Source organism: Salvelinus namaycush, chromosome 18 (genome assembly GCF_016432855.1).
Source record: "Salvelinus namaycush isolate Seneca chromosome 18, SaNama_1.0, whole genome shotgun sequence".
NCBI lineage: Eukaryota > Metazoa > Chordata > Actinopteri > Salmoniformes > Salmonidae > Salvelinus > Salvelinus namaycush.
The window spans coordinates 3,651,863-3,674,720 of NC_052324.1; the positions used below are offsets into that span (position 1 = coordinate 3,651,863).

The window sequence follows — 22,858 nt, forward strand, 5'->3', positions numbered from 1 at the left end:
TGTGTCATCCCCTTAGAAAAGTTAAGAAAGCTACAGTCGTTACTAGTGAAGCATTGCAAACAGGGAGGAGCGGTGCCCGAAAATGAGAGCAGCCCCCGTCAAACGCACCTGCCAAGTGTGTTCGCCCAACATATGACTGCCGTTCTACAGAAGGACCATGGGCAGAAGTTTGTGGTGGTTGCTGACAAGACAACCAGATGCAAGGGATTGCAGCATTCTAAACATCGTCATTGGTGAGTTAACTTAGCCTATTAATATACCGTTGCAATAGTCTACATTTACATTCTGCAATGTGAATTGTACGCATGCAAATTGTGATATTCCAAACGACGAGCTATCGCGGTGAAATACAGGGATGCATAATGTCAGCAGCTGTCTGCCTCTCCATTCTAGCTAACTATGGCTGTATCTATATTGTGTTTAACCTTGAAATTTAAATAACACTTAGTGTCACAATATTATTTTAAGTGAAAACATAATTCAAGTTTTTCCTTATCTTTCATTGTAGGTGTTGAAAACCAGTACTTTATGGTGGATGACATTTTCATGGACAGATGCAACTACTCAACATTTTCCCAAGCTATACTAGCCTCCCTCCACAGCAACGATCTGAACCTGAATGATGCCCGGGCAGTGGTCACAGATAATGCCTCCTACTGCCTGAAGGCATTCAAGGAGGTTCTGAAAGGAACTCTGCCATGTCATCAATCTGGTGGGTGAGACCTGGCAGCACTACAAATATTTATCTGAAGTTGCATCACTTGTGACATGGATGAGATCCGTCTTCTTCAAGAAGCCTGCCAGAAAGAGAAGATGGGTGAGCTTCCTCATTATGAAGAGTTCGTGTAGGCCAAGGATCCTAATGAAGCAGTGAGCTCCAGATGGAATAGCTGGTTTGAGACAGTGAAGTACCATGCAGAGCATGTTCATCTGTACAGAGAGTTTTTGGTGGCAAAAAAGTCATCCTCCCAAGCAGTCACAAACATCCTCAGCCAGCTGGACACAGAGAAGGTTGCTGCATTGTTGCCTAGATTCTTGCATTATTTATTTTCCATTTAAAAAAGTGCAATGGTGTGTTGCATCATTACAAATGTACTGTTATATCTTATTAAATTGACTTTATATTCAATCACATTATTAGACACTCTTGATGATAAAATGAACGTAAATCGTAAATAAATTCAGAAAAATAGAAACGGAATTTGGGAAAAAATAAAAGGGATTTCATAGGGCCCTAACAAAGTTACCAGGTTGTTAGCTAGCCAATGAGGTAATAGGACTGAACAAAATGTCATCGAAATGGTTAATAACGTCGACACACGAGTAGTTTTAGAACAGCCCACAACATGATTTATGAATGTAGAAGGTCCCGGTGATCCACTATAGGTAGATAAAAATGTTGTGGCGGTAATATAGGTTAGATCTTTTGACCTGGTAGGGCTAGAAGCAAGCCGTTTTCGCTGTAGTAATGGTGCAACCATGACGCTAACGCAATTGCACTCGCTTTTACCCTTCAGGGCACTCAAAAACAACAGTACAGCAAAGCCTTATCATTGCAACAATTATTATCTGGGATACTTTTATCATAGTCGCACCGTGCTCCCAAAATAAAACCCCTGGTCACACAGCTAAATATTTAGTTGTATATGCGCCCAAATTGGTCACACTTTAGAGCCCTGCCTGTGTGTTTGCAGGGTGTGTGTGAACCTCTGGTTCAAGTCGTGCTGCTGGAGCTGTTCTGTGTCTTTGAGGAGTGTGTGTGTGCGTGCATGTACCTGTGAGGTGAAGTCGTGCTGCTGCAGCTGGCGTCCCTCTCTTAGGTCCCAGGAGCGTACGGTGTTGTCCAGCCCACCCGTCCACAGCTTGGTCCCATCGTTGGAGATGTCAATACAGCTGGCTCCGTCTGTGTGGCCCTGGAACTGTCTGTGATAAACACAATTAACAGATGTTATCAAAAATACGTGGTCCTGTGTGGCTCAGTTGGTAGAGCATGGCCCTTGCAATGCCAAGGACTGTGGGTTCAATTCATATGGAGCCACCCATATGAAACAGTATGCACACATGACTAACCATTAGGGGGATGAAACAATATCTGACAATGGACCAGTGGTTAGAGGCTACTAATTTCTACCTGCTCCCTATTGGCAATGTATTCTCCCATGTGGTCCTTACCTGACCAGGGTCTGGTTGTGCAGGTCCCAGACGGCGATGTTCCCATCGCTGCAGCAGGAGAAGCACACCTTGGAGTCAGGGGAGATGGCCAGGGCATAGCAGGCCGGGGCTGAGGAGGTCAGCTCCGCCTTGATGCGTGGAGTGGGCGTGGCTAGGTCCCAGATTGACAGTGTGCTGGCCTCGCCCCCCACGATGAGCGTCCGGCCGTCGGGGAGCAGCCGGCACGAGCGGATATAGTTGTCTCGGTTCTGACAAGCGCGTGCACAAAGTTATTTTTTGTCTCTAATACACAAACTATGCACACAAAGTGGTACGTACAGTACCAGTCAAAAGTTTGGACACCTACTCATTCAAAGGTTTTTCTTTATTTTTACTATTTTCTACATTGTAGAATAATAGTGAAGACATCAAAACTATGAAATAACACATATGGAATCATGTAGTAACCAAAAAAGTTAAACAAATCAAAATATATATTATATTTGAGATTCTTCAAAGCATCCACCCTTTGCCTTGACAGCTTTGCACATTCTTGGCATGCTCTCAACCAACTTCACCTGGAATGCTTTTCCAACAGTCTTGAAGGAGTTCCTACATATGCTGAACACTTGTTGGCTGCTTTTCCTTCACTCTGTGGTCCAACTCATCCCAAACCATCTCAATTGGGTTGAGGTCAGGTGATTGTGGAGGCCAGATAATCTGATGCAGCACTCCATCACTCTCCTTCTTGGTCAAATAGCCCTTACACAGCCTGGAGGTGTGTTGGGTCATTGTCCTGTTGAAAAACAAATGATAGTCCCACTAAGCGCAAACCACATGGGATGGCGTATCACTGCAGAATGCTGAGGTAGCCATGCTGGTTAAGTGTGCTTTGAATTCTAAATAAATCACCAACAGTTTCACCAGCAAAGCACACCCCCACACCTCCTCCTCCATGCTTCACGGTGGGAACCACACATGCAGAGATCATCCGTTCACCTACTCTGCGTCTCACAAAGACACGGCGGTTCGAACCAAAAATCTCAAATTTGGACTCAGACCAAAAGGACAGATTTCCACCGGTCTAATGTCCATTGCTTGTGTTTCTAGGCCCAAGCAAGCCTCTTCTTCTTATCGGTGTCCTTTAGTAATGGTTTCTTTGCAGCAATTCAACCATGAAGGCCTGATTCACACAGTCTCCTCTGAACAGTTGATGTTGAGATGTGTTTGTTACTTGAACTCTGAAGCATTTTTTTGGGCTGCAATTTCTGAGGCTGGTAACTCTAATGAACTTATCCTCTGCAGCGGAGGTAACTCTGGGTCTTCCTTTCCTGTGGCGGTCCTCATGAGAGACAGTTACATCATAGCGCTTGATGGTTTTTGCGACTGCACAAAGAATTTTTGTTTTTTCGTAATTTTCTGCATTAACTGACCTTCATCTCTTAAAGTAATAGACTGTAATTTATCTTTGCTTATTTGAGCTGTTCTTGCCATATGGACTTGGTCTTTTACCAAATAGGGCTATCTTCTGTATACCACCCCAACCATGTCACAACACAACTGATTTGTTCAAACGCATTAAGGAGGAAAGAAATTCCATAAATTAACTTACCAAGGCACACCTGTTAATTGAAATGTATTCCGGGTGACTAATGTACCTCATGAAGCTGGTTGAGAGAATGCCAATATATATTTTGATTTGTTTAACACATGATTCCATATGTGTTATTTCATAGTTTTAATGTCTTAACTATTATTCTACAAAGTAGAAAATAGTACAAATAAAGAAAAATGTAGGTTTGTCCAAACTTGACTGGTACTGTAGGTGTATATTTAAAGCATGTACCCTGCCCACAAACACACATCCTGTGATGTTGGTTGAAGAACAATGCTACCGAATACGTGCTTTAACTGTGCGATTTTGGATAACAGTGTGTATTATTAGGTCTAGCACTCACCAGGCAGTCCAGTTGGGACACAGGACTCTTGTTGCCAGGGTGACTGATGTCCCAGACCTTGACGCAGCCCTTGCCGCCTGTGTAGACATGGCGCGTGGGGTTGCTGATGGTGACAGCACAGACCACCTCACCGTGGTTCAGCGTGTTGATCTGGCGTGCATGGCGCGGGATGCCAGGGCCCACCAGGGCATCTGGAGGGAACGGTACCGGCTGCATCTGTCCATCGGCGCTAACATGGAAGGAGTAGGCTCTGAGAGGAGAAGGTCGAGTAAGAGGGGGACAGGTGGAATTGAGGCATGAAACACATTTTGGGGATATTTGTCTTGCTACTACAGAGAACATAGTGCTATAAAAGACACTCTCCTACAGTTTATATACGGAACACACGCAACTCACGGTTTGCCTCCAGGGATGCCTGATAAGGTCATTCCAGGGACTCTCATGTGAGGATGAGGGTCAAAGCCGGCCTGAGGGAGAACACACACAGAGGGATGATGAGTACACACAGAGTGATGATAAGGAGTACATACTCAAACAGCCACAGGCACGCACACACACCAGAGAAATGAGGTCAGTAGATACCGCAACGGATCCTACATAAAACATACCGACATTTAGCTGTTTAGACACGCAATGATCGCACAATATGGAATAAGAGACACACGAGCACACACACCCACCATAGGGGAGCGTCCGTAGGCAGCCACAGCGGCAGCCGCCGCAGCGCTCATCTGAGGGGACATGTTGTGGAGGCCGGCGTAGCCTGCGCCGGCACTTGACAGCTCCCCATTCATGGCGGCGTGAGGCAGCATGCCAAACGGCCCGGGGTACGGCCCTGACACCGCCAGCGGAGTCCGCAGACCAGCGGCTAGGGAGTAGACAAGAGCTGTTTTCAGATGGGTTTAATGTATCTGCAGTGCAGTCAGAGTGCAGCATATTCACAACCATATGACGCAAAACGCATCCTAAAGGCAAGTTTGAACTCTTTACAGAAAGTGCTCCATCTTCAAAACTTGACTGCTGACATGCAAAACATTTTTGGGATTGTATTAACAGTGGACTAATGAACAAAATATTAAAATATTAATTTGAGTGGAGTACGCCTTTAATTAAACTAAACAAATACATATTAGTAGGTAGCCTATACTATAGGCTGTTAGGTATGATTGGAAAAGGTCCTGAGGTCAATTCAAATGGGGTGAAGTTTCTCTTACTAGGTGGGTGAGGTAGCTCCATGGAGGGGGGCTTGGATAGGCTGGGGCGGAGAGTGGGTGTGGCACTGGGTCCGGGGGTGGAGTCTCCTCGGTGAGTGGGAGTGCTCGACTTCGGTTGAGGCGTACCCGGCTTGTCACGCTGCCATGGAAACATATAGGCTGTCGTTACCCAGATATCACACCATTAAAGAGAGAAATCAAGGGATGGATTGAGGAAGGTGGTAAGAGATAAGACATTCCACCACTCTTTAGAGGGAAATGGGAAGGTCCATTAAAAAGTGTGTGTTTCTGTGACCCAGGATTAAAGACTTCAGACAGCGAAAAGTATCAGTGTGTGGAGAGCTTTGGCCACACCCACCATTCCCATCTCTTTGGACTTGAGGGAGGAGGAGCTTGCAGAGGAGGCTGTGGAGGCGGGGCTACAGGATGGGTCCTTCTTCAGGAGGCGTGTCTTGTCCAGCCCGTTCTCTCTGGGGGAGGGCAGGGGCGTACCATGAGGGGAGGCAGGATCCTGGAGAGGGGGGGTCACACACACACACACTGACTCACACTCAGCGCCCTACTTCCCCTGATGTGAAATGATTAAATGCGTCCCAAATGGCACTCTATTTCTTATATAGCGTACTACTTTTGACCAGGACCCATACGGCATCCACAGAGTTGCTTTGAGCCATCTAGCGAGGCCTGATTCAGAGGGGTTGGGTTAAATCTGGAAGACACATTTCAGTTGAATGCATTCAGGTGTGCAACTGACTAGGTCTCCTCCCTTTCCTTTCCCTAAAAGACCGGCAGAGTCACAGGATGTCCAAAGGACATCAACCTCCCGAGTCACGGCCTGTTCACCCTGCTATCATCCAGAAGGCGAGGTCAGTACAGGTGCATCAAAGCTGGGACAGAGAGACTGAAAACCAGCTTCTATCTCAAGGCCATCAGACTGCATAGCCATCAATAACCGGCCTCCACCTGGTTACTCAACCCCGCACCTTAGAGGCTGCTGCCCTATGTACATAGACATGGAATCAGTGGTCACTTCAATAATAGAACACTGGTGACTTTAATAATGTTTACATACCGTTTTACTCATTTCATATGTATATATTGTAATGTACTGTATTTCAGTCAATACCACTCCGACATTGCTCGTCCTAATATTAATACATTTCTTAATTCCATTCTTTTACTTTGAGATGTGTGTATTGTTAGATACTACTGCACTGTTGGAGCTAGGAACACAAGCATTTCACTACACCTGCAATAACATCTGCTAAATACGTGACGAATAAAATGTGATTTTATTTGACACACACACACACACGTACCTCATTGGAGACATCCACCACCAGGTTGTCATCACTCTTCTCTCCATCACTATCCTGTGGGGACAAAAGGTGTGTCAGTGTCATTCACCGTTCACACACACACAGCTATCCTCCTCACTGCTGCTGCTTACATAATGACTAGAGTCCTTGTCCTCTACTTTCCTCTTCTTGGTGTCGTTGGGGAGTTCAGGTCCGTTGCGTCGCTTGTCTGAGTTCCTCAAACTGTCAGCAACCGGCAGGGTATTACTCTGCCAAAGACAGGAAGAGAGGATGAGAAGAAGCAAGGTGGAAAGAAATAAGGAAATAGCAGATATGTGCTATAGTCCAAGGGAAGGTGGGGCTGTCTGCCAGTCAAAGCCCTTGTGTCATGCAGTCCCCACAACTACACCATTTGGATAGTGGTGGGGTTACACATACATATTCATTTCGGGCACATGGGAGCAACACAACCACACAGCGAGAAGGCCCTGATTAGTGTGAGTTGTTCTGCCGCTCTATCAGTCCTCCCTCTCCTAGCCCTGTCCAGTTTTTACAGCGGCAGCTAAAGGGCAGTGTGTACTTTGTGTGTGTGATTCACTTCCACCATCCCCTCCCCCAGCTCCCCTGACTCTGTGGATTAGCCCATCATGTTGGAGTCCATTTAGGCCTAAATCTGTCATTGAAAATGTGCCTCCAGGAGCAGCAGAGACATACACACAGCCCCAACCGACAGGCCGTGGGGGAGGGAGGCCCCCCTCTTTCTCCCCATGCCTCCCCTCTCCTTGTCCCCAGCCAAAGGCTCCTTCACACCCCCCCTTCTCAGGGGGAACATTATTTAAAGGCTTTAGAAAGCAGATTGCTGACCCACAAAACACAAGCAATTTCCCGCCGTTCTCTCAGGTCATACAATGCTCCCCCCTGTCAGTGGCTGTATTAAACACAATGAGACCCTTTAAGCGTGGGATTAGGAGAGTGGGAGGAGCAATCTGCTCACAATGCAGGGGCAGTGAAGGGAGAGGCCCCCCCCTCCCCCACCGAGAGAAGTCGATCCAGATCAGAGATACAGCCCAACACCCCAACCCCCTCAAATGTTATTTGTCACATGCGCCAAAATCAACAGGTATAGACCTTAGTGAAATTATTTCTTACGAGCCGTTTCCCAACAATGCAGACTTGAAAAATTTGAAAAAAATAGGGATATAGTCACACAAAATAAAGAGGCAATATAATGTACAAGGAGTACCGGTACTATGTCAATGTGCAGGGGCACGAGGCAGTTGAGGTATATGTAGGTAGGGATAAAAGTGACTAAGCAATCAGGATAGACAAACAGAGTAGCAGCAGCAGCATATGTGAAGTGTGTGGAAGTGTGTCTATGCGAGTGCTTTGAAGGGCTGGTCATGGCGTGCTTAGTCCCCTCCTGTACTCACTGTTCACCCACGACTGCGTGGCTGCGCATGACTCCAACACCATCATTATGTTTGAAGACCACATTACTGTGGTAATCTTGATCGACAATGACACAGCCTACAAGGTCAGAGAGCATCTTGACTGGCTGCATCACCGCTTCGTATGGCAACTGCATACTAACAAGTGCTCAGCATATCTGGGAAACCCTTCAAGACTGTTGTAAAAGCATTTCAGTTGAAGCTAGTAGAGAATGCTAAGAGTTGGCAAAGCGGTCATCAAGGCAAAGGGTGTCTACTTTGAAGAATCCCAAATATATTTTGATCTGTTTAACACTTTTTTGGTTACTACATGATTCCATGTGTGTTATTTCATAGTTTTGATGTCTTCACTATTATTCTACAACGTAGAAAATACTAAAAATAAAGAAAAACCTTTGAAAGAGCAGGTGTCCAAACTTTTGACTGGTGTGTGTGAGATTATATATACACTGCTCAAAAAAATAAAGGGAACACTTAAACAACACAATGTAACTCCAAGTCAATTACACTTCTGTGAAATCAAACTGTCCACTTAGGAAGCAACACTGATTGACAATAAATTTCACATGCTGTTGTGCAAATGGAATAGACAAAAGGTGGAAATTATAGGCAATTAGCAAGACACCCCCAATAAAGGAGTGGTTCTGCAGGTGGTGACCACAGACCACTTCTCAGTTCCTATGCTTCCTGGCTGATGTTTTGGTCACTTTTGAATGCTAGCGGTGCTTTCACTCTAGTGGTAGCATGAGACGGAGTCTACAACCCACACAAGTGGCTCAGGTAGTGCAGCTCATCCAGGATGGCACATCAATGCGAGCTGTGGCAAGAAGGTTTGCGGTGTCTGTCAGCGTAGTGTCCAGAGCATGGAGGCGCTACCAGGAGACAGGCCAGTACATCAGGAGACGTGGAGGAGGCCGTAGGAGGGCAACAACCCAGCAGCAGGGCCGCTATCTCCGCCTTTGTGCAAGGAGGAGCACTGCCAGAGCCCTGCAAAATGACCTCCAGCAGGCCACAAATGTGCATGTGTCAGCATATGGTCTCACAAGGGGTCTGAGGATCTCATCTCGGTACCTAATGGCAGTCAGGCTACCTCTGGCGAGCACATGGAGGGCTGTGCGGCCCCACAAAGAAATGCCACCCCACACCATGACTGACCCACCGCCAAACCGGTCATGCTGGAGGATGTTGCAGGCAGCAGAACATTCTCCACGGCGTCTCCGGACTCTGTCACATGTGCTCAGTGTGAACCTGCTTTCATCTGTGAAGAGCACAGGGCGCCAGTGGCGAATTTGCCAATCTTGGTGTTCTCTGGCAAATGCCAAAAGTCCTGCACGGTGTTGGGCTGTAAGCACAACCCCCACCTGTGGACGTCGGGCCCTCATGGAGTCTGTTTCTGACCGTTTGAGCAGACACATGCACATTTGTGGCCTGCTGGAGGTCATTTTGCAGGGCTCTGGCAGTGCTCCTCCTTGCACAAAGGCGGAGATAGCGGCCCTGCTGCTGGGTTGTTGCCCTCCTACGGCCTCCTCCACGTCTCCTGATGTACTGGCCTGTCTCCTGGTAGCGCCTCCATGCTCTGGACACTACGCTGACAGACACCGCAAACCTTCTTGCCACAGCTCGCATTGATGTGCCATCCTGGATGAGCTGCACTACCTGAGCCACTTGTGTGGGTTGTAGACTCCGTCTCATGCTACCACTAGAGTGAAAGCACCGCCAGCATTCAAAAGTGACCAAAACATCAGCCAGGAAGCATAGGAACTGAGAAGTGGTCTGTGGTCACCACCTGCAGAACCACTCCTTTATTGGGGGTGTCTTGCTAATTGCCTATAATTTCCACCTTTTGTCTATTCCATTTGCACAACAGCATGTGAAATTTATTGTCAATCAGTGTTGCTTCCTAAGTGGACAGTTTGATTTCACAGAAGTGTGATTGACTTGGAGTTACATTGTGTTGTTTAAGTGTTCCCTTTATTTTTTTGAGCAGTGTATATATATATATATATATATATATATATATATATATATATATATATATATATATATATATATATATATATATATATATATATATATATATATATATATATATATATATACACACACACACACACACAGTTGAAGAAGTCAGAAGTTTACATACACTTAGGTTGAGTCATTAAAACTCGTTTTTAAACCACTCCACAAATTTCTTGTGAACAAACTATAGTTTTGACAAGTCAGTTAGGACATCTACTTTGTGCATGACACAAGTAATTTATCCAACAATTGTTTACAAACAGACCATTTCATTTATAATTCACTGTATTACAATTCAAGTGGGTCAGAAGTTTACATACACTAAGTTGACTGTGCCTTTAAACAGTTTGGAAAATTGGAGAAAACGATGTCATGGCTTTAGAAGCTTCTGATAAATGATGTCAATTAGCCCGAGTCAATGAGAGCAGTACCTGTGGATGTATTTCAAGGCCTATCTTCAAACTCAGTGCCTCTTTACTTGACATCATTGGAAAATCAAAAGAAATCAGTCAAGACCTCAGAAAAAAAATGGTAGACCTCCACAAGTCTGGTTCATCCTTGGGAGCAATTGCCAAACGCCTGAAGGTACCACGTTCATCTGTACCACGTTCATACAAACAATAGTAGTATAAACACCATGGGACAACGCTGCCGTCATACCGCTCAGGAAGGAGACGCGTTCTGTCTCCTAGAGATGAACGTACTTTTGTGCGAAAAGTGCAAATCAATCCCAGAACACGTGAAGATGCTGGAAGAAACAGGTACAAAAGTATCTATATCCACAGTAAAACGAATCCTATATCGACATAACCTGAAAGGCCGTCCAGCAAGGAAGAAGCCACTGCTCCAAAACCGCCATAAAAAAGCCAGACTATGGTTTGCAACTGCACATGGGGACAAAGATCGTACTTTTTGGAGGAATGTCCTCTGGTCTGATGAAACAAAAATAGAACTGTTTGGCCATAATGACCATCGTTATGTTTGGAGGAAAAAGGGGGAGGCTTGCAATCCCAAGAACACCATCCCAACTGTGAAGCACGAGGGTGGCAGCAGCATGTTGTGGGGGTACTTAGCTGCAGGAAGGACTGGTGCACTTCACAAAATAGATGGCTTCATGAGGAAGGAAAATTATGTGGATATATTGAAGCAACATCTCAAGACATCAGTCAGGAAGTTAAAGCTTGATCGCAAATGGCTCTTCCAAATGGACAATGACCCCAAGCATACTTCCAAAGTAGTGGCAAAATGGCTTAAGTACAACAAAGGAAATGTTTTTGGAGTGGCCATCACAAAGCCCTGACCTCAAACCTATAGAAAATTTGTGGGCAGAACTGAAGAAGCGTGTGCGAGCAAGGAGGCATACAAACCTGACTCAGTTAGACCAGCTCTGTCGGGAGGAACGGGCCAAAATTCACCCAACTTATTGTGGGAAGCTTGTAGAAGGCTACCCGAAACGTTTGACCCAAGTTAAACAATTTAAAGGCAATGCTACCAAATACGAATTGAGTGTATGTAAACTTCTGACCCACTGGGAATGTGATGAAAGAAATAATAGCTGAAATAAACAATTCTCTACTATTATTCTGACATTTCACATTCTTATTATAAAGTGGTGATCCTAACTGACCCAAAACAGGGAATTCTTTCTAGGATTAAATGTCAGGAATTGTGAAAGACTGAGTTTAAATGTATTTGGCTAAGGTGTATGTAAACTTCCGACTTCAACTGTACACCTACCTACCTATATATAAGCTGGTCTATAGCTTATCATAAGGTATTCTACCTCAGGCGAGTAGATTTCGATAATATTAGCGATTGCGGACCAGCTGTTGTTAAGAGACACACACCCCCCCGAGCTTACCCGACGCTGCCGTTCTGTCTTGCGAATGTAAAGGAAAAACAGCTAGATTAAGTTTTTCCATGTCCTTGTTCAGCAACGACTGAGATACATAGGATATTACAGTTCTTCAGATCACGTTGATAGGATAGTCTCGAACGGAGCTCGTCCAGTTTATTTTCCAAAGATTGCAAGTTCGCCAACAGAGGGCAGCTGCGGTTTATCCACCCCTTCAACGTAGACTCTTCCTTTTTTCGAGTGTCAGGGATTTGGGCCTGGTCCGGGATGAGCAAATATGTCCATTCCCTCGGACTCATTGAAGAAGAAATCATCATCCAAATTGAGGTTAGCGATCGCTGTTCTGATGTCCAGAAGCTTTTTTCAGTCATAAGAAATGGTGGAAACATTATGTACAAAAGTTAAGATGAGCGCAAAATAAACAAAATATCACAATTGGTCAGGAGCCCGTAAAATGTCTACTATTCTCTCCAGCGTCATTCCCTCCCCTCCCACCAGCCATGATGTTTACCTAAGAGGCACACACACACACTCAAAAGCCATGGATGCATGTGTAAATGAAGCCCAGGTGGTTGTGAGAGTGAGGGAAAATGGAGGTGAATCAAAGCAATGATGGTGGGTTGTACAGAGTGGTGCGTGTTAGAAAGATAGTGAGGGTTTAGGAAATGATTAGCAGGGGTTAAGTTCAAAAGTTCTAGGGCGTTGAGTATAGTGTTGTAAAGTAGCATCAGGTCCCCAAGCACCGGGGACCAGTTGCTTCTCTAGTTTCATCCTTTTCTTATTAAAACTACAATGCTTGTTTCAAGGTATTTGACACACGCACACAGGTGTGAACGTTGGAATGAGTAGGGAAGGGAATGAGGAGGAGGATGCAGCCAGAGGTAACAGGAAGTACTTACTGTGCCCGGCTCTTGCTCTGTTCCCATAGCAACGACGACACAGCATCAGGTGATAAGGTCATCAGGGCGCACACGAGGGAGGCAAGACAAAACACACAAAAAGAGAGAAATTCTAATCCTGAGTCCTGCACTTGTGGTTTTCAGTATATTTATTAAAAACAAACCCAATGATGATACAGTCTTGTCAGTTCAGTTTGTCTATCTGTGCGGGCCAGACAGACTCCTCCTTAGGTGCAGGCCCAGTAACAGTGGGTCTGGCTGCTGCTCACCTCTCAGCTGCTCAGCCTCCGCCGGGTGTTTCTTGTCCTCTTTGCCCACCAGGTGGTGCAGTGGCGCCCCCAGGGCACTGGACAGGGCGAGCAGGCTGGCCCCTCCCCCCAAGTGGGCTGGGTTGAGCCCAGCCGGGTGGGGGGTGAGGGGGACATGGGGGCCGTGCGCGTGGGACAGATGCTGATGCTACAGGAGAGAGAGGGAGAAGCAATCAATTACTAATCCATAATCAATATGGCCTACCACTGGAAAGTGTGTCAATCAATACGACAAGCCATTAATATACAAATGCAGCCGAGTGATCAATGTGAAAATATATAGAGGAATTCATGACCCTTCAGTTTTTCCATCAAGAGCAGCTTTCAACGACGTGGCATGCTTACAAATAATGTCAGAGGCAGTAAACCTCCCTTTTAACACACACACACACACACACACACAAAAAACACCTCCCTCTGGGGTCAAACAATAAACAATAGTGACAGCTGGGATCACAGCCCAGAGCCTGAGGATGGAGGGAGGATACGAGAGGAGGGGGTTAGAGAGCTACAGCTGCTGCCTGCAGGCCAGGGAGGGTGGGGGCTCTGGTGGATTGGGGTCGTAGAGCTGTCAGGTCTCGGTGTCTTTCACACCAAATCAGGTGCTCGTCTGAGCGTGAAATGCTTTTGTGTTCCAAAACATAAATTATTGCGTCTTCAGACAGTAGCCACGGGAATCAAACCCCTGAGGTTTGCCACGGGGGGAGGGAGATTTCAGCAGTAGAGTGGGGGGAGGGGCGGTGGTGAAGGGCAACCCTCTTTATCTCACCTAATTGACTAAGATTCCCCCCCCTTCAGAGAACCACAGGAGAGACGCCAGAGCACTCTATCCCCATCTCCATGCCTACTCTTTCACAGCGCTAATCCCTGGGCTTGCCTTCCAAAACACACACGCACCATCCAAGCCCTTGTTCGCTGTGCCAAAACAGCACAGCAAAGGACGCTCTCACACACACACGGTGAGAGTCAATGGAGGGGAGGTATTGGTGGAGGCAAGGGGAGCCCTGTGTGTTAGGGGGTGTTAAGGTGTCCACATGCTTCCCAGCTGAAACAGTTCGGGAAGAGTTTGTGCATATATTATCTACGCCCCTTCATCGGTGATTGGTTAACAGTAGGGATTCTTCAATGAGAAACGAATCGTTTTCATATATATATATTTTTTTAAATTGAGAAATACTGCACAAAACATCTTACATAGATGTGAAATTTAATCATCTTAGATGAATTCTACAACGTCTCCAAATAGAGACAGTACACCCTTGCCATTTTTTTTTCTTGTTTTTCAAGCAAAGGTCTTAAGGGAGTATGTGCCAGCCGAACTGAAGAATGCTGACGCCTTTAGGGTAAGCCGCAGGGGGAGAGGTGAGAGGGTGGCCACGCTTCATTACACTCATTTAACACACATAAACAGGGTGACTGACAGCTTGGTGAGAGGACCAGACGCTCAAACCCCCTTTATACACGCACACTAGAATCCTGCAATTAAGACACAAATGGCAACTGCCACCCCCTGCCACAGCCATCGAGCAAAGCCCCCACCCCCTCCAAAGCTTCCCAGAACCGTTGAGAAAATCCAAAACAGCAGCCTACACACAGCAGATCTTATGGTTGCCAAACACAGTAGTATCATATCCTTGGGTAAATAACACAGTAATATTTCAGTAAAGAAAATGTCACAAACACACCGTCAGAGTACACACAAACACGGGAAGTTGTAGTAGAGAGTGCATTTACTGTGGGTGGTAGACCGGGAAGGCCACGTACCCCGATGACAGAATTGAGTTCGCCCATGGTAACCTGCTTGGCCCTCTCCACTGCCTGGATCACCTGCTGTTGGTGCTGCATGGGCGCACACACACACACACACACACAATACAGGGGAGCGAAATAAGATTGCAAGAGGCTTACCCGTTTGTGCCTTTCAATGTTCAGCCCGTAAGACCTTTCATAGTACTGTGAACACACACACACACTTACCTCCTGTGAGAGGAAGGGGATGACTTGTGCACAGATGGTATTGAGCCTCTTGGCAATCTCGGTCTGTTGGATAGAGTAGAGGATGGATAAGTATGGGCAATGTCAACAACACCTGGAATAGCCGCACAACTACATTCAGCCGTGCACAGAGATCCAAAGGGATTCCCGATTGTATTCACAGCTAGTATGTTCAGGTCAACTCCACCTGGGGTGTATGCATTAGTGCACACCATAGCAAAACTTTTTTGCAACGAGAAAAGGTTTTGCAATGAAAATTAGAGAGTTTCTTATTAGACAAGTTCAGGCATGTCCCTCCCCGTTTCGGCCTGTTTGCGTCCAAGTACAGCATAGGTCAACTCCACCTGATATCCCCATGTATGTGTGATGCTGGAGAGTTACTGAAGGATAGGCAGACATCTAACTGCTCATAGGAGCAACTGCTGCTATCGGTCACGACATGGGCTCACTGCACACAACACATATTAGTCAATATGGGTATGAATGACTCCATACACACAATTAACTTGGGGGGGCTAGTGAACAGCTTGCTGCCACAGTTGACAGAAAACACATGCAGTTGTGCGCATACACATGTTCGAGTGCACCACAGGCATACGCAGGCAGTCACACACATACGTGTGCAAACCAGAGCATGTGAGTGGAGTTTATCTGTTGGAAATCCGAGCGGTGAGGAGAAGCTTCAACTCCAAATTCGCTCCATTCATTAAAATTAAAAATCACAATTTAACCAACTATTTTTGTGACTACTTGGACCTACCATATGGTTTTGAAGTATTGAAACAAAACCATATGATTTGAACGAAAAGTACTTTTATAAACATGAAACGGTGACAGTAAGAAGGGCTCATCATTTCAAATAGGCTACATGTCATATTAAACAGCATATAAAAACTCGAAATAGGTCAAGAGCCAGGCAAGCAGCCTAACGAAAATGAATTATACTGAATAAAAATCTAAACGCAACATGTCAAGTGTTGGTCCCATGTTTCATGAGCTGAAATAAAAGATCCCAGAAATGTTCCATACGCACAAAAAGCTTATTTCTCTATAATGTTGTACACAAATTTGTTTACATCCCTATTAGTGAGAAATTCTCCATTGACCAAGATAATCCATCCACACGATTAAACAGCATGATCATTACACAGGCACACTTTGTGCTGGGGACTAGGGTTGGAAACTTTCCGGAATCTTTCCTGAAATTTTCCATGGGAAGTTAAGCCCTGGAATTTGAGGAATTTTGCTTAAAATTCATCAATAAAAGTTAGCTTATAACAGTGAACCTTTTTTTGTGGGATACACATAAGGCAATTCTAGGTCTTAACATATTGCAACTCTGCATCTTCCATCATATGTGCAGTGCACTCTTCCATCACATGTACAGCTGATTTTCAAGATCTTGCACACGAATGAGATTTTTGGTATTTGGTATTTTATTAGGATCCCCATTAGCTGTTACAAAAGCAGCAGCTACTCTTCCTGGGGTCCACACAAAACATGAACATAATTACATAATACAGAACATCATTAGACAAGAACAGCTCAAGGACAAAACTACATACATTTTTAAAAAGGCACACAGCCTACATATCAATGCATACACACAAACTATCTAGGTCAAATAGGCGTTGTGCAACGAGGTGCTGCTATATCTGTTTTTTTTTAATCAGGTTTGCTGTTTATTTGAGCAATATTTGATAGGAAGTTCCATGCAACAAGGGCTCTATATAATACTGTACATTTTCTTGAATTTGTTCTGGATTTGGGGACTATGAAAAGACCCCTGGTGGCATGTCTGGTGGGATAAGCGTGTGTCAGAGCTGTGTGTAAGTTGACTATGCAAACAATTTGGGATTTAACAAATATGATTTTTTTGTTAATTAGTAAATAGTAGCCTACAGCTAAGTGTGTTTAAATCATTTCTAACTTGTTAACAATTTCTGCTAGTTAGTTTTTGCTATCATGTGGGTTTTAGCTTGCTTGAGCCTGCTAACTGAGTGTTAATTCACCTGTTTCCATACATGTTATTTTAAAACATTTATCTTACAAAGGAGTTGTTTAATCTAACTGCTTAACTATTAATCTGCACATGGAATTGTATTTGTTTTTCCTACTCTCGTTTTTTGTAATCTTTAAGGGAAATGCCATCTGATGTGTGGCGACATTTCACTGCAGCTAATGTAGAAGGAAATGCTGTGTACATTTGCGAATACTGTGCCAAATCATATGCAAAGAATGCAACAAAGATGCAGAACCGTCTGGCCAAGTGCATAACGTTCCCTCAGCGCTCACAACAAACAACCTCTGACAAAAGTCCCTCTACTTCTATTCAAGGTGAAAATTATGAAATCTTATCGAAATCTTATGGCACCTTATCGATAGCAACATCTCATGGTCCTCCTTGATTCAGAAGTTTTTTGACTCAATGGAGGAACGTAGTCAGAGAAATGGTGATGAATGTCTTGTTTGAGCTGTGTATGCAACTGGTTCACCTCTGATGCCCACAGGCAATGTGTATTGGAAGAGATTTCTGAACGTTCTTCACCCAACATACACCCCTCGAACCAGACATGCTTTATCTACTCAATTGCTGGATGCAGAGTTCAACAGAGTTCAAGCAAATCATAGAGAAAACAGACTATTGCAATCATCTCTGATGGGTGGTCAAATGTCTGTGGGCAAGGAATAATTAACTACATCTCCACCCCTCAACCAGTATTCTACAAGAGCACAGACACAAGGGACAACAGACACACCGGTCTCTACATTGCAGATGAGCTGAAGGCAGTCATCAATGACCTTGGACCACAGAAGGTATTTGCACTGGTGACAGACAATGCTGTGAACATGAAGGCTGCTTGGCCTAAAGTGGAGGAGTCCTACCCTCACATCACACCCATTGGCTGTGCTGCTCATGCATTGAATCTGCTCCGCAAGGACTTCCTGGCACCTAAAACAAGGGATACACTCTACAAGAGAGACAATGAAATGGTTAGGTATGTGAAGGGTCATCAAGTAATTGCAGCAATCTACCTCACCAAGCAAAGTGAAAAGAATAAGAGCACCACATTGAAGATGCCCAGCAACAACCGTTGGGGTGGAATTGTCATCATGTTTGACAGTCTCCTGGAGGGGAAGGAGTCTCTCCAAGAAATGGCCATATCACAGTCTGCCGATATGGACAGCCCCATCAAGAGGATCCTCCTGGATTATGTATTTTGGGAGAGAGTGGTAAGCAGCCTGAAACCTATAGCAGTAGCCATTGCACGGATTGAGGGAGACAATGCCACCCTGTCTGATGTTCAGACTCTGCTTGCCGATGTAAGAGAAGAAATCCGTACTGCCCTGCCCATTTCACTGTGCTCCAAGCAGAGGAAACTGCAGTTCTGAAATACATCAAAAAGCGTGAAGACTTCTGCTTGAAGCCGATACACACAGCAGCGTACATGTTGGACCCCAAGTATGCTGGCAAGAGCATCCTGTCTGGTGCAGAGATCAACAAGGCCTATGTTGTCATCACTACCGTGTCTCGCCACCTTGGCCTGGATGAGGGCAAGGTTCTCGGCAGTCTGGCAAAGTACACTTCCAAGCAAGGGCTTTGGGATGGAGATGCAATATGGCAGTCATGCCAACATCTCATCAGCCACCTGGTGGAAGGGACTTTGTGGATCTGAGGCACTTTCCCCTGTTGCCTCCATCATCCTCCAAATCCCACCAACATCAGCCGCCTCAGAGTGCAATTGGTCCTTGTTTGGGAACACACACACACCAAAGCACGCAACAGGCTGACCAATACAAGGGTTGAGGAATTGGTGGCTATCCAGACAAATTTGAGGCATTTTGAGCCTGACAACATGCAATCCTCAACAATGTTGGAAAGTGACAGTGAAGATGAGGCCTCAGAGTCTGATGTTCAAGAGGTGGACATTGAGGAGGTCCAGGGAGAAGACCTGGAAGCCTGAGAGGAAGACAACCAAAGCTTTAGTTTCTAGACTATCATTTTACATACGTATGTTGAAAACATTTTAGGGAGATGCGATGGATCATTGGGGATCATTCAATATTCTCTTTCTTTTGTTGTTCGGTGAAATCATCCCATGTGAAGAGTCAACTCATTTAATTAAAGTTCAATTCATAACTAAATTGTTTTTTTTATTTCTATTGGAGGGATTTAATCATTCGCAATTTCTACTTATTATAAGGTAAATGGTTTATGTTTCTGTCTCCATATGATATGGTAAATATATCCAATGCAAAAAACATCTACATTTAAATGGTATTCATTTGCATATATTTCCGTTAATTCCCATATATCCCGACGGAAAGTTTCCGCCTCTGAATATTCCCCAAAATGGTCAACCCTACTGGGGACAATAAAAGGCCACTCTAAATGGTGCAGTTTTGTCACACAACATAATGCCACAGATGTCTCAAGTTGAGGGAACGTGCAATTGACATGCTGACTGCAGCAATGTGCACCAGCGCTGTTGCCAGAGCACTTAATGTTCATTTTTATAACATAAGCCACCTCCAACGTTGTTTTAGAGAATTTGGCAGTATGTCCCAACTGACCTCACACCCGCAGACCATGTTTAACCACGCCAGCCCAGGACCTCCACATCCTGCTTATTCACCTGCGGGAACATCTGAGACCAGCCACCCAGACAGCTTATATGAACTGTAACTCAGCAAAATCATTGAAATTGTTGCATTTATATTTCAGTTTATTTAGGCTATATTATGATTAGCCTATTTCAATTATATCAAGGCTGTAACCTACAAATAAATACAATTGTGAAGCATTTGTGTGTGTTGACATACTAGGTTGGCATGAACATCAAGCTTCAGGCTCTTGCAATGGTGCCTGCAAAGCAGGCCGGCAGCGGAGAACACACCCGCCGCTCCTGCAGAGCCACTAGGGATGCTAAACACCCTTCAGGACACTCTTGCCAGGCTCGGCAGGGATGCCTTTTTTCCCCTTCTATTAGGTAGGCTTAAAGGTTTTTAGGCAAAATAACCCTATTAAAACAGAATGCTCCTTTGAAAGAGGTAATATATGTCAGGCCTATTGGGCCAAAATCAACGATAGCCTAATGAATAGATAGAACAAAAATTAAATCAACTTTTAAGAGATCAGATTTTTTATTATTTATACACACTAGCTACCCACCTCATTCCTTTCTGTTAGCAAGTGCACGTAAGTACACCATGTATTTTCAGATTCACAATGAGTCTTTTGTTGTGAACACTACATCCCTCCACTCCCGCTCTTCCTCATCTTTGTAAGTCACCATGATTTTGCACCCAGGTGTTTTATCAGTTTCCTTATGAAAATATTTTGTGAATTCCATGACAGTAGCTAAAGCTAGGGGCTATAGCAGCACACAAGTAACCTACAAATGCATGCTGGGACGGGTATGCCCTGAGCTCTACCGGAGCAGGCGAGAAGGACGATGCTCCAGCCATTGGGGAACACGCTCCACGCTCTATTTAAAATGGACACGCTCTGCTCCTAGCGCCACTCCAGCTTTGCTCACATACTCTGGTGCAGACACACACACACACAAAGCAGTGAATCAAAGACAGGCCCCAGCCTTGCTATCATGTCAGCCTTAGATTAGGTTTCACCGTGTCTCACTCTTCTATTCTTCCACTCCCATCGGCGCTTAAAATAATCTCATCACTCCTAATTTAATTTGGTCCCACTCTCATAACCATGGCCGGGCATCCGGCCCCCGGAGGTGACTGCGATTGCCTGGATACCCTATATCCCCACGGAGGCGGCAAATCAGATGATCCAGCTGAAATTACATATCGGCCAAACAAATTGATACGAGGCGGGCCAGGGTACAGGGGGAACTAGAGGAGCCTACGAATGCAGTAATGGGATATTACTCAGACACATGCACACACTCGCACAGACAGTCACACGCACAGACACTCACACTCACGACACAGCCCATTTGCCTTTGAAAAGCTGGTGAGAAAACTGGAGTGCGGGCTCAGGGGCCATATGTATCAAGTTTCTCATCGCAGAAGTGACAACCTAGGATCAGGTCCCCCCTGTCCATGTAATCGTATTCATTGTGATCTAAAAGGCTAAACTGGGCCTAAAATCAGCATTCCTTCTCTGGGACGCTTGATACATACGGCCTCAAATCTCCATAACATAAAAACACGGCTGCGCCAGAAGAGGACTTGCCATCCCTCTGAGCCTGGTTCCTATCGGTTTCTTCCTAGGTTCCTGCCGTCTAGGGAGTTTTTTCTAGCCACTGTGCTTCTGTAAAGCACTGTGACAACTGTTGATGTAAAAAGGGCTTTATAAAAATACATTTGATCAATTGAGTTCCTCCAGCCAGTCTTCTAGCAGCCCAGCTATAGGCCCTGTCCTCATGTGACACGCCCTCAGAAGCCTCGGCCTGACGGGCTTATCATTAGCACACACGCAGGCTAGCTCCTAGAAACACAGCAGATAACCTATAATACCTCGCTAGGGCAATAAAATACCTGCCTCTCCCACTGTGCTTTCCCAGAATGTCTGAGGGGCATTCTTAGCCAGCAGATAGGTACTGCAGGCCAGGAATAGGCTGTGTCCAGTACACTACCGCTAAGCTAAACCCACGGGAGGGAGCTAGTTACAGGGAAACTAAGCTTCCTGAAGCATTGAGCATTTCCAGTCAATTGTGTCAAAAAGTAGGTTCATTACTTGAGGCTTTGATCAACACAGTGTACAGTAGTTGCACCTGCTGGTCAAAATCATTTAGAGCAGCCAAATTATTATAGATGATGTCGCACCAGGGTAGCCTTTTTGCCTTCTACCAAACCAATCAGGTGGCTGTTCGACAAAACAACGCTTCAATTGTCAGTGATTACGCGCTTCTGATAAAGTGACAAGCATCTGCCCACGGCTTCGAAGTAAACTGCTTAGTGATTTCAATGCATGCCTCAGAGCCCTGGCATCAAACGTAACATCACTAGAGGGAGCTAACGGGATAAATTAAGGGGTGGTTAAGGAAATAATCATGTGACCCAGAGCTTTGGGCCAAAGTGGGTAAGTGTGATTTACCTGCACGTGTCTTACCCAACCACACCAAAAGTCAGACAGAATGGTGGTTATCACACATGCCAGAGGGTTACATTGAAAGGACCGCCTGTCGTCATTGAGTAGACTGACGCTCTTACGCAGAGCATAAGACGATAAGTGCGTTCAGCTAGGGTAGTAGGTGACAAAACAAACCACACGTCCCAATCATGATGAGTTCTCAAGTCATCACCTAGGATATCAGTGGTTGGGGGCCTTCAGGTCATAGGACAGAGAGTGTGACCTGAGCAGCAGGGCCTGCCAGGTGGCAGAGAAAGTGAGCCCTACAGGGACTAGGAGAACATATGTTGAATTTCAGAACTACCCCACTCTCTTAAAGATCAACTGCCCTTTATAACCAACTCTTATAACTTATAACCAACTCTGGTTTGAAATGGCCTGTGGCATCGATACGGGTCAGAAACATGAATTCCAGTGTCAAAATTGACTAAAATGTGTAAATAGGATAATATGGGTCATAAACAGAGTTTGGTAAGTGACTGTGTCATCACTTGAGGGTTTGGTTTGGCTTACTTGAGTGCATTCAGGAAGTATTCAGACCCCTCGACTTTTTCCACATTTCGTTACGTTACAGCTTTATTCTAAAATGGATTAAATAAAAAAATGTT

At 45.2% G+C, this 22,858-nt stretch overlaps 1 protein-coding gene across 1 annotated transcript in view; it reads right to left on the reverse strand.

Moving 5' to 3' along the window:
* LOC120063505 (transducin-like enhancer protein 1) overlaps positions 1-22,858 on the reverse strand; it is a 45,910-nt gene that overhangs the window by 11,948 nt on the left and 11,104 nt on the right. Inside the window, exons 5-17 of the mRNA XM_039013881.1 lie at positions 15,128-15,190; positions 14,855-14,989; positions 13,112-13,298; positions 12,843-12,859; positions 6,774-6,890; positions 6,643-6,696; positions 5,682-5,834; positions 5,324-5,462; positions 4,790-4,977; positions 4,506-4,576; positions 4,110-4,359; positions 2,173-2,420; positions 1,776-1,923 (exon numbers count right to left, since the gene is read on the reverse strand). Coding sequence (XP_038869809.1) covers positions 1,776-1,923; positions 2,173-2,420; positions 4,110-4,359; positions 4,506-4,576; positions 4,790-4,977; positions 5,324-5,462; positions 5,682-5,834; positions 6,643-6,696; positions 6,774-6,890; positions 12,843-12,859; positions 13,112-13,298; positions 14,855-14,989; positions 15,128-15,190 — 1,770 coding nt within the window. The remainder of the gene's footprint in view (positions 1-1,775; positions 1,924-2,172; positions 2,421-4,109; positions 4,360-4,505; positions 4,577-4,789; positions 4,978-5,323; positions 5,463-5,681; positions 5,835-6,642; positions 6,697-6,773; positions 6,891-12,842; positions 12,860-13,111; positions 13,299-14,854; positions 14,990-15,127; positions 15,191-22,858) is intronic.